Source organism: Pelodiscus sinensis, chromosome 1 (assembly GCF_052426305.1).
Source record: "Pelodiscus sinensis isolate ZL-2025 chromosome 1, ASM5242630v1, whole genome shotgun sequence".
Taxonomy (NCBI): domain Eukaryota; kingdom Metazoa; phylum Chordata; order Testudines; family Trionychidae; genus Pelodiscus; species Pelodiscus sinensis.
This window is the reverse complement of record NC_143052.1, coordinates 75,148,556-75,161,275: the sequence shown is the minus strand read 5'-3', so window position 1 is coordinate 75,161,275 and position 12,720 is coordinate 75,148,556. Positions and strand designations below refer to the sequence as shown.

Here is a 12,720-nt window from a genome sequence, read left to right as displayed (position 1 = left end):
CCCAGGAGAGGGAGGCAGGAACCGCGGGAGCCAGGCAAGCGGGCAGCGGAGGCGGCTGGGGACCCGCCGAGGCTAAGGCGGGACTGGACGGCTACGGGTCGGCGGAGTGGAGCCAGACCCAGGGCGGGCTGCGGAACCTGAGAGCGGGGGTGTTTTGGGGTACCAGCCCCCCCCGCTACCACTGAGAGGGCGCCTCTCAGTGTCAGGGCCCTGGGTCGGGGTCCGGAGAGAGTGTGGGCCCGGACCCCCCACTCCGCCCGGCGATCCAGAATCGAGGGGTATCTTGAGCGCGGCCTAGGGGCAAACAGGAGAGGCGGCGGCCCAGACGGGTGACCCCGTGACAGGTAGGTAAAGTACTCAGTCAAAAATCTATCTTCTCCAGAGTTTGGGATTATTTTCTATATAAAACAGAAGTCTATATATTTCTGCGAAGCAATGATTTTATAGGATCACTCTAAAAAAAAAAAAAAAAGGAGGAAAGAGTAACTCATCCGTTTTATGTTACAGAATCTGTCTTACCAGGAACAGTTTTGTCTACAATTTTGCAACTTTCATTACTGGAAACAAAACTTTCAAGATTTTGAAATTATACTTTTGCACACAAAAGTGGAGTCTGACTTGTCATGCTCTATGTAGACACTATTATCTGTTAAAGGTATCTGTTGGGCATTAATAATAAGCAAATGTGTAATTTGTATTACAACATTATGGCTGTTGATAAGCTTGATAGAATAATCAAGGCAAGCTGACAAATAAAACTGGTCTACTGATTACAGAACCTAGACCATTTCTCAACAAAAATAAGCCCAAAAGACTTTTAGCTATTGGTTTGATCTCATGAGATTCAAGTATCCACAAAAGTGACAAAAACAAATACTTGCCCAAGTGAGTGTGGTTTATAGAGAATCAGAAACAAGTTATGCTATCACCATGGTAATGCAAATATTTCATTTTGAATTTATACTTAGCACTTTTAACAAGGGGGTTGTAAGCAAGAAATGAGAAGTAATTCTTCCCCTCTACACTATGCTGACTAGGCCTCAACTGGAGTTGGAGGCATCAAATTTCAGAGAAGATGTGGAGAAACTGGAAAAGGTCCAGAGAAAAGAAAAAAAAAGAATAAAGATCTAGAAAACATGACCTATGAGGGAAGCCTGAAAGAACTAAGTTTGTTCAGTTTGGAAAAGAGAAAACTGAGATATAATAGCTTTCAAGCACCTAAAAGTGTGTCACAAGGAGGAGGGAGAAAAAAAATTCTCCTTGACCTCTGATGACAGGATAGGAAGCAATGGGCTTAAATTGCAGCATGGAAGGTTTAGGTTGGACGTTAGGAAAAGCTTCCTAATTCTTAAGAGTATTTAAGCACTGCAATAAGTTGCTTAGGGAGGTTGTGGAATCTCCATCATTGGAGATATTTAAGAGAAGGTTAGACAAACACCTGTCATGTATGGTCTAGAATTTTGGTGCTTGGTTCTGATGTGAATGCAGGGGACTGGACTTGATGATCTCTTGAGGTCCCTTTCAGTTCTAGTATTTTATGATTCTATATTTTGAAGAATGAGAGAAAAAAAACACTTTAGCTTCTTATGAAAAGAAACTAAAACTCACAGTTTAAATGAGGAGTGGGAAACCAAAGGCCTAGGGGCTCAGGGCTCCCCCCCCCAGCACCAGATGGTGTGTGCTCCAGCTCCTGCCCCCCGTGTGGGTGAGGGGGCAATGTGGGGGTGTCTTTCTCAGTTGGGGGCCACATCAGTGAGGGTTTGGGTTTTGTTTTTGTTTTTTGCTTGTGTGTGGCCCCCAACTGATTTTTCTGTGGGTCAATGGCCCCTGGCCCAAAAAAGATTCTCCACCTCTGGTTTAAATGAACACTCTCAGAGTGCACTGAGGCTCCTATTAACATTTTGAAAGGGCAGGTCAGTTTCCTCACGTTATTCAATTTTTTTCACCGCCCTTGCTATAAAACATCCACATTGGATTGAGAGCCCACTGAGACATGCTATTTAATAATACAATGTAAATATTCCTCTTGTAGTAATCTTAGTGATTCAGCATAGCCCTCCTGCCTGGTTGCTGCACTGTGCAGCCTCAGTTCCCTTCCTGGGTTGCCACACTGCCGTGACCTCACCTCCCCACCTGGGATGCTGAGCTGCTTTAGCCCTGATTCCCCTACTGAGCTGCCACAGCCCTAGCTACTTTGTTCCCCTACCATGCTGCCATCAACCCCACTGGGCTCCCGACTGTTCGAATCCCAGCTGCTGGGGCTCTCTGGTACAGGAACGTCTGTGGGGAGGCGCGACCTGTATGTGCTTAAGCATTTACTTCATATTGTCAAGAAAATCTACTGCTTTCACTTCAATTCTGAAGTTGGAATTTATTTATGGTTAAGATCTATTGAAAGAAATTAATTTGGTTCCAGTTGCATGACTAAGTATTCTAGTTTCACCCTGACTCCTTGAATGTCACTCTGTAATATTAAAATTGCATTTACCCATCATGTTGTATAAACTTTGTGGGGCGAACTGTCTTGGCATTTTCTGTATTGCTTCCTTGTAAACCATAAGGGCATCCTGAAAGGAGAAAGAAAAAACATAACTAAAGCACCATTTTCCATAGCACTTCTGCACACGTGAATTAGATACTAGCTACATTCCCAGAATGAAAAAAAAACAAATGAAATAAATGCCTTCATTACTAATACAGTAGGAAGATCATATTTCTCATTTATTAGGATCACCAAGTGATGTGAAGTTCCTTAACACCAGACTGAATTATTTCCATTAGTGTGTCTCTTTCTTCCACATGGAAAAATGAAACACGTTAGCATACTCCCTAAAGTTCATTAATCTACATACAGATTCAAAATTATTAATATCGAACAGTGGGCAGAGGATTTTCAAATTACTGCTACAATAAGTACTCTCATAATAAAGTATCATTGCCTGGTATAGGCAATAGAATCCAGCTCCTCATTATTGACTCTTTGCTCAATGGGAGTACCATGGTTGAACAATGAAAGAAGGAGCACTCAGAAGTGGAGGAAAAGCCAAAATTAAGGTTCCTGTGTGCTTTTGTCTGTATGCTATATACGTGAATTGAATGACTGCATACAGCAGGCAGGCTGGAGATGCATCGTGAACAAAGCTGCTGCTCAGTAGTGGTTTTCATTCTCGATGTTCAGCAAGACCCTCATTCACTGCACACAATCAAAACTTTACTTTTTGTGAGTGGTAAGAAACCTTTGCAAAACATAATTGCTTGATCATGTGCAGTCCATTTTAGAAGATAAGCACCCCAGGAAGAGACCTGCCATTTATTTATCCTTTGAAGGCCTTGCTCACCCATGGATTTGTATAAAAAAACCACTAATAAATATAGTACTCTGTGTTCACAGCACAGCCACATAGTACATTGCTGCTCTATTATCTTTACAGACTGGTTAAAATGTAGACATAAAAATCTAACACATTAATAACTGTCATTTGAGAGAATTGGAAAAGGAAGCTGGATGTAAAGGATTCTGAACAGCATGTGCGAACTTAATCTTAAGCAGCGGAGTTCATCTGTTGCAATCAGGAAAAGTTAATGGATCATAGCTTCATGCAACTGCTGTTCTAAAGTATGTCTGGCTGCACAACAACAACATGACTTCTTTTTTGAACACAGAAACAGGTCATAATTGCAAACAAGGATGCATGCTTACTCCTTAACATCCAATTGTGAATTTCCAGGGGAACAAAATCACAACTCCTTCATTGTGCAGTCAACAGGACAGGAAAGACAGGGTGCAGCACACCACAACAGGAAATAAATGAGAATAGATTTAATAGTCAAGCCTTGTGATCACACACAGCTACCTGCAGTTTGTGCCTGTCACTGAAGCTTTTAACTTTTCCTCAGGGCTCAGTTTTTGGCAACAGAAAACTGTACTTAGTGAAGTGTACCCATACTTTTACATCAGCCATAACTTGCCAGGACAAAGCATGCATAACTGCAAGTGCAGAATCGCGGGCACTATCTGGGAAAATGCCTGGTTTATTTAAACCCAAGCACTGCCACCCAGCCAGCCAGACCCTTAGTATTTCTCCAACTAACAAAATACTTAACCGAAGTCTTCTCACATGTATATGCAATGACAACTATATTTACTGAGTCACCAGTGACTGAACTACTGTGTACTTCCAAAGCCAAAAATCATGGAAGTACACAAGTTGAGCAAAAGAGCCATGGACTCCATATTTGGGGAAGTAACAAATTCTCATCTTGTGCTTTTCAGGCTCAGACACACATACCAGTAGCTTACAGATATATCACAGCCATTTATGACAATAATCTCATGACACAGACCAAACTGCAGAAAGCAAAAAGCTGCAGGTTCGATCAGTTCTAATTCTGGCTTTAACACTATCTTGCTATGCATCACTACATAAGCTATTTAACACTTCTACATTTCTTCTTCCCTCCCTGTAAATGGTGGGGAATAATATTTTCCCACACCAATCTGAGGGGATTCCAGCAGCTCAATCAGTTAATATTTGTGAAGTACTTTGACATCGTTGAGGAAAGGTGCTACTGTATATAAATCATAGGTGTAATTTATTATAAGAACATTTGTGTGGGTTTGGGAGGCGAAGTGTTGATGTTTGCACAGGAGAAAAAATGTGCGTTCTCACCTCATAGTGTCCTTGCTCATGAAAGAGTTTTCCTAAATTATAAAGGCAGCTGGTAACAGAGCTCTTGTGAGCATGAGGATCTTTCAAATTTTCATCAGGGATTTCAGAACACTTCAGGAACGTCCTCCTGGCTTCCTCAATCTTTCCTTGATTCATGAGGATAATACCAGTATTTAAATAGGCAGCTGTTAGGGGAATAAACACATATTACATGTTTTAGTGGGGCTCCACTAAGTCATCATACCTGTTACCTGTTTTAAACCAAAAAGATATTCATATTCACAGATTATAAAATGGGAAGGAACCACCATGATCATGCAGTCGGACCTTGTGCACAACAAAGGCCAGGGGACTTCCCTGAAGATTGGCCAATGCTTTCATAGAAACATAACACTGGACAGATTTTTTTTTAAAGTGTAAGAAACTGAGAGCCACCTTACCTCCATTACACACATAAATAAATAAATAAATAAATTCAATCAAGGGAATCCCGAAGTGACTCAATAATCTGCAATTAAAGTCTACAGGAATAGTATTGGAATCTGTCACTGGCAATAAAAACAGATCTTACTAGTAGAAGATTGTCCCGATTAAGGAAAAAAACAAACAAAAAAGGAATTCCAAAAAGCTTGTATTAGTGACTCGGCGCATAAAGTCAGAGACAAGCTATCAGAAAACAAATATCAATATCATACATTTGAGTCACTGTGTCCATGGTTCACCAGCCCTTTCTTGTAAATGGTATGGGATTGTTTTCAGTTCAGTAGCTCATTATCTATCAGAGAAGAGATGCTGAACAATGGTGTGAAGAGCAAATAATATATTTTAATATTGAAAATCAATACATCTGTTCACATATACAGGACTTTACACATTAAATGGGATATGACTTTATAATATCTAGGCATGGACCAATTAGATTTTTGTTGATAAATGTCAGTAAACATCAATGTCATCATATAGACAAACTCGTGTAAAATATTTCCATTGATAATTATAAAATATTACAGACTGGCAAAAAAAATGCTGCATTATAGGGAACATATTAGAATATGTTTTAAGGCTATTTACTTTCTATATTGTGAATATTGAAAAATTATGTTTTAATGGTTATAAAACTTTAACATTTTGAATCTCAACATCTATTGTCATCAAATAGTTTTAGACCTCCATAATCCCCACAATTGTGAAAAATTAAAATTGATAAAAATTGAAAAAATGTTGAAAAATAGAACAGGTATTATTAATTCAAATGACTAAAAATTAATTCTTCCAATCCTAAATATATTGTACTCTCTCATTCTAGTTTTAGAATCATTCAGAAATGAAGGAAGAAAAGACATTTTTAAACACCTACTGAATTACTTACATGCTAAAGTGGGTCTGCTACCAATCGCCAATTTATAGTAGTGCAGTGCTTCTGAAAACCTGCCGTTTTCCTGCAGCAGTAATCCTCTGTATGAGGGGGAAAAAAAAGAAAAAAGAAAAAAGAAAAAGAAAGTGAATGAAAGTCAATGTTAATGACTACTTTAAAAACAGAGTCGTGTTTTATCACTCCAGAGGAAACAAAAGCATTAAAGTCAAAACTAACAAAAGGAAAATATACTGATTTTTATTTCAGAGAAACAATCAAAGAAAATGCTTGCTCACAAATACTAACTTTTCAGAGAGAAAATTACTGTGGTTGAAAATGAAAGAGGATTAATTCATAGATGTCAGGTGCATTCATGTATCTTTGTCTACATGGTTACTAACATGGAGCAATGTCAGCTTCCTAGAAAACTGGTAATTCATTTATATATGCAAAACATGAAAGATTTTTTAGGGCTAATATTTTTTATTCAGATAGAACTTCGTGAACTGCACTAAACCTTTCCTTTTTTTTATGACTGGAACGGAGCTGAATGTTACAAATGTGTTTGATATGCAAAATTTACCATCAACCACTTTCTGAAAAGGGTTTACTGAGCTATCTGATTAGAATATGCATGACTGCGTGTGACCGGTCAAATTGCTGACATGATGCACCTTCTATTCTATGACTGGATGACAACCTTTAGTACCAAGAGAAAGTGTATTTAAGAGACTGATATGTGAATACTACAAGACTAAAGACATGCATGCATATTAACTGAATTTTTGCTTTTCAAAAATATTCTTTTGAATTAATTACACATCCATTCATATATACATATACATAAGTGAACACATGCACACACATTCAGAACACATCTTTGAATGTTTGTGGAAAAGTAAAAAAAAATTCAATGTATATTGTTGACATGAATTCATGTTCAAATGGCCATTCCCTCAAACCTTTTCAGTATCCCTGAAGATTTAAATGGGTATTTAAAATGAATGGATTAATATGTTTAAAATTAAGATTTATTTTTAAAAAATCATATAATTAATTACTAATATAAAAGTAGCACAAAGGACTGTGACCTTGTTCTCCTAAGGCATGTCCCTGCTCGTACAACTGAACTACTAATTTAATCTTTATTCAACCACTAATGAAGTGGTTGTGACAGTTAAGGCTGCAAAATGTTTCTCCATTTTAGAACACTTCTCCTGTTTCCTTTCATTTTTACATTTTCACAATTTATTGAAATGCAAACATTAGGGTGAGTCATATTTGATCTCTACACAAAGCGATCACCTCGCCTACCCACCCTTACAACAGCCTGAGCAAAAGCCATTCTGTCACTTTTGAGCAAAGCCAGCACATGAGGCAGGGAAATACCTTTGTGCTATTATTCATTTATTTTATTTTTAAGGTATGTTTAGAATTGAATAGTGGGCTGCAGCAAATGTGGCTGAAGTCTGTAATTTGAAGTGTGGAATGACATCCTGGCCATAATTCTCTATAACAGAGCTAGTTGAAATTTTCTGTAATTAGATTTTATGATGAAATTTTGAATTTGGATTTTAACAATAAATTACTGGATTTTTATTTTGCATTATTGATGTTTTTCAAATGTGCTTTTATAACTGGAGCTAAGTAGTTTTTTAATTGATTAAAAAACTTGCATGTTATAATACGAAATTTAAAAATGAATCTTTTCAAAATGCTGGTTTTTTTTGTTTTGTTTTGGATCAGTTCTTCTTATAAGGAACAACTATTTTTTTCTTGGTTTCAATTGTCTGACAATGGGGTACCAACTATGAATTATAGGAAATTTCTTTAAAACTATATATAGGTGTGTATGAAACCAGATAAATGTACCACTATCTTTTAATACACCCTTACCTGCGTGACTTATAAATGAACATCCCAACAACAAAAATCCTGGAAAGTTAAACATTTAATCACATGCACAGTGTCATTAAGTACTGGCTTAAGTGCTTTGAAGATTCAGAACAGTTTTCAGGTGCTATTTACCTAGGAACGATAGGGCATAAACAGGAGAGTATTTGCAGTTACCTGTCATCTGTGAGCACAGAGATACTAATTATTAATTAATCAGATATTAATATTGATACATTATATATAACCAGATCTAAACACAATCTTCTCTTTCTGGCTTCAGTTGTATTAAAAATTAACAGTTCTCAGGAAAATGTGTTTCTTTTCCAACAGAATTATGATAAATTATTTTAAAAAATTTTGGTGTTTGCTCTTTCCATAGTAAAGAAAGGCACTGTCGCTTTATTTTACACAGCAAACCAACAATAAAGCAACAACAAAACCCTTTTTCGCTGCAGCCAGAACACACACATACATACACTCACTCACACAATAAGAGCATAAAAGTCTTGTGCGTAAATGCATTCCATAGGAAAATTAAGAGAGAAAATATTGATTTCTAAATCCTAGACAAGCAAAAAAAAAAAATCCAAACAACAAACTAAATGCAGTCTTCTCTGTGGAGCAATATACCCAGTGTTTGCCTTTTATCTTTACTATCTTCTTCATCAAGTACCAGACGGCCCCATACTTGCTCTAGTGTTTTCTGGCTAATCTAGTATTAAGTAGCTCAAATCACCCCCTCAGTATCAAGACTGCTTATTGCTAGTTGTCACATACTGTAGTGTGTAGTCTGAGTCAATGACAGCGAAACATTCATGTGCAACGTTTGTTTAAAGACACGCAATGGTTGTAAAAGAAGATTACTTTTGTTCCTTCAGGGGGAAAACAATGAATATTGCTTGAACTCTAGAAGACTCTTGGTTTCTAAGTTATTATTTATTTTTAAATACTAGGCCATTTTTTAAGTATAGCAACATGCCCATTGACTTCCACGTAGATTCAGCAGTGATAATATAACAAATGGATAATAAATCTAGAATTTTAGTTTTGGTTATATAGCACTTGCCCTTAAAAACTTCTTATTATGAGATTTTTAGTTCAATGACATAATTACTAAGATATAAAATCAACATCACATGATCTCGTATGAATTCTTAAGTCATCATGCTTTTTTGTTTTTGGTTTAATTATTTTTTTAAATGCTCAGATTTATAAAGCTGTCAGCAGGGAAGCTCTGTTGCAAATTCTGGATGAATTGTTGCATTCTGAGCAATTACGGATTAATTGTTGTTCAGCTTAAAATAATGAATTACTTTGGTATAATGTTTATACCATTTGGATTAAAAACACACTTATTTGTCATTATTACTGAAGTAATTCTGTTTTCAATGAATGCTTTATTACTAGCACTTTGGATTCATTGTATGCTATATGGTTTCTGTTTTTTCCCTTTGTCCTTCAGTACACAACACCTTTTTTCAGATATTCTACTACCAATTTAAGTTCATATAGATACAACAAGCTGTGCGGGTGTGAGATTGAATATTGACTTCCAATAAATAATTAGACTTTTATTTCTGTTTTAGTATGAGTCTAAGTAAAATGAAAAACTGATGTATATGACCTAAAGAACCTTGATTAGCTATGAAACTATCTCTTTTCCTATGTGAAATTGGCTCTGATTGACCTCTGCCACCTTATTACTTTCCTTGTGGCTTCTGACAACATGAGAATGAGTAGATTTATGTGTATCTAGTTTTCGATTCCGCTTAAACAAAAACAGGAAAGGATTTAAAGAAAAATTCCAAATGTAATTTTTCTAGATGAATAAAATTAAGTGGAACTTGTTCTGGCCTGTTTTTGAAAGATAAGCAGCCTGGGTCACTGCCAAAAATGAGGATAAAAATATTTAATTAAATAGATAAAAAGTTAAGAGAATGATGCTTGCATGAAATTGGAAACAATAATTTAAGCACTTGACTTGCAGGATGGCACAGTTATCACTGTCTTCCTGAAATGGCACTGGTATTAGTTAAGCTTAAGAAGTAGGTTTATTTCTGTCTTCAGTACAAAAATTAGCTCTTACCTCATGCATGAACAAACTAAACAGGCATACACACACATATTACAAATGCTGACTCTTATCCAACCTCTGTATTATACAAAGAGCCACGTGAAAAGAACGTGCAGGTTGCAAAGTCAAGCACTCCAAAGTTAGGAAATTCCAATATACTTACCCACACAGTAATTCAAGTTTAGATGTGCTGTCTATTTCACTCTTGGTGCTACAGGTTGAAACTCTCTTCACCGGGATTCTCTGGATCGGCAACATCCATGGTTTGGCTCGGATGTTGTGGGACCAGAGAGTCCCATTGGAGGGCCAGCAGTAAGAATCCCTGCAGGGCTGGCAGGCAGTGGGCTGCCTATAGGGAGCTGACAGTGAGGCCACCCAGCACGTGACAGCGGGGTTGGGAACCCTGGCAAGAGATGCATGGGGCTGCCCAAGGAACCCGGCATGCGATGTGCGGGGCTGCCCAGGGCAGGGACGTAGTCGACTATCCAGTAAGTATATGCTTATCAAATAGACAACCACTGACAACTATTTGCTTCTCCACCCCTTGCTGCCTCTATCAGAGAAAAGCAGGGGGAGCAGGAGCTGGGGGGAGAGGGGGATTGGAGGAAGGAAGAAGAGGCTCCTGCCTGATCACTTGTGCTTTTTAAATTTATTAAGAGCCTAAAAGGTTAAAGTGCAGCCAGGGGTTGGGGGGAGGAGGGGACCTGGCAACTCTTAATACATTTAAAAGGCAGAGCTGCGGGGGGGGGGGGGGGGGGGGGGTTGGGAGCTAACCCCCTGTGGCTCTGCAGTTCCCCCCCTTATCGACTAATCGATGGAAATTCCATCGACTAATTGATTAGCTGATTAAACGCCATATAACATCCCTAAACCCAGGGTATCCCCAGTGTGCAAGGCATGGGGCTGCTCAGGAAACCCCGGCGCACGGGACTGCCCAAGGAGCCCGAGCGCCAGGCTGCCTGGTGGAGCCACAGCAGCAATGGCTGGCCAGCGGGTGGGTGCGCAGTGGGGCCAGCAGGAGGTGGGGAGCTGGCTGGAAGGCCAGTGGCCAGGCCGAGAGCCGGTGGCAGCGGTCCAACAATTACCTGTCCTAGTCTGGTAAAATCCCTCATCCGGGACCAATCAGGTCCCAAGTGTGCTGGACCAGGGAGGTTCAACCTGTACTGGACTCTAAGATGTGCTGTCCATATAGACATTTCACTATTGTTACCCTAGCATTCAAGACTGGAGACTTTTTGGCCAGCTGTATCCAATTAGCTCATTTGTACGCTGGTGCTCCTTGTGCTCTCTGGCAGGGCATTTAAGGGCAGGGTGTACCTACTTCTTTTAGCTTCCTCCTATATATAATATAAAATATACTGCAAAATATTTATGGGAGGACACCAAGGTCAAGAGGATAAAGAGTAGGCTGTGAAATGTACATATGGACAATATACCTCAAAAGGTAAAAGCATAAGAATAGCCATATCGGGACAGACCAAAGGTCCATCTAGCCCAGTTTCCTGTCTTCTGTAAATAACCAATACCTCATAGAGAATAGTTTTGTTCTTTGTAGATTAACACTAGAGTTGTTCTGACAATTCAGAGGGTGGAGAGCCACTTCCATCTTACACGTATGAGGAAAGAACACAGATAATTGGATTTGCTAATTTATTAAGTACTGTGGATGGAATGTACCGAACAGGTAATCATCAGGTGAGTCATCGCTCAGCCCCTGTTCCCAGCTTCTGGCCAACATAAGCTAGAGATGGTAAATAACTTTTCATTCTCCTTCAAGAGCCTGTTCATATGCACATTCCACCCCTGGTGACTCCCAAGTAGTGGATCATGACAGTGAAGGCAGGAGCTTGCAGTCTATGAAGGAAGGAGACTAGCATTAAACAAAACCAACATCAGCTGGAGACATCAGTAAGAGCACAGTGGTTGGTAAATGATGAAGGGAGCGTCAGGTGGCTTCCTTTACATATGTCTAGGATTGAGACATTGTTCAGGGAAGCTAATGAGGCTGCCTGGGCTCTAGTGAAATGCGCTTTCAACCCTGCAAGTGGGCCTCTTTTTTATATACCCTAACAAGATTGCACACGCTCTGAAATCCGTTTTGTGAAGACATGATCTTACCTTTCAGTCCATTAGCTACAGCTACAAAGAGCCTCAGAGGAGATCAGAATAGTTTTGTTCTTTGTAGATTAACACTCGAGTCCTTCTGAAAATTCAGAAGGTGGAGAGCCACTTCCATCTTACACATATGAGAAAAGAACACAGATAATTGGATTTGCTGATTTATTAAGTACTTTGGATGGGTCCTGAGAGTCTCTTTATCAGCAAAGACAACCATGTGTGTTTGGGGGGCCTGCCAGGAAGATTTTTGGGGAGTGATGTAAAGCCAGTCACGATGCCATAAGTTGAATAGAAGTTCCATAAGCATGGGAAGTACTAGGTTAAAGCCCTAAGGAGGAAAGTCTCTCGTGAAACCTTTATGAGTGTCAGGGAAGTAAGAGAAGACAGATTGGCCATCTGCTGGCTGATAACATAATTAAATGGTTACCAGCTGAGCTCGGAGACATTGGACCATTTCAGCTCTAGGAGGCAATCCTAAATTACTGGTATAGATGCTTCATGGAGGAGGAGTAACTTCAACCAACCTGTGGGAGAATCTTATTCCTTTTGTGGGGCATGTCTGATGGAATCTCTCCTGCTTTGACCAAATGTCGCTGACCAGAGAGACT

General features: G+C 39.1%; 1 protein-coding gene across 2 annotated transcripts in view; it reads right to left on the bottom strand.

The window, feature by feature from the left end:
* TMTC2 (transmembrane O-mannosyltransferase targeting cadherins 2) overlaps nucleotides 1-12,720 on the bottom strand; it is a 382,158-nt gene that overhangs the window by 103,251 nt on the left and 266,187 nt on the right. For both annotated transcript variants that reach the window (XM_075932545.2, XM_075932550.2), the window contains 3 exons: nucleotides 6,040-6,125; nucleotides 4,671-4,855; nucleotides 2,489-2,567 (listed from right to left, as the gene is read on the bottom strand). In XM_075932545.2, the coding sequence (XP_075788660.2) occupies nucleotides 2,489-2,567; nucleotides 4,671-4,855; nucleotides 6,040-6,125 (350 nt within the window). The remainder of the gene's footprint in view (nucleotides 1-2,488; nucleotides 2,568-4,670; nucleotides 4,856-6,039; nucleotides 6,126-12,720) is intronic.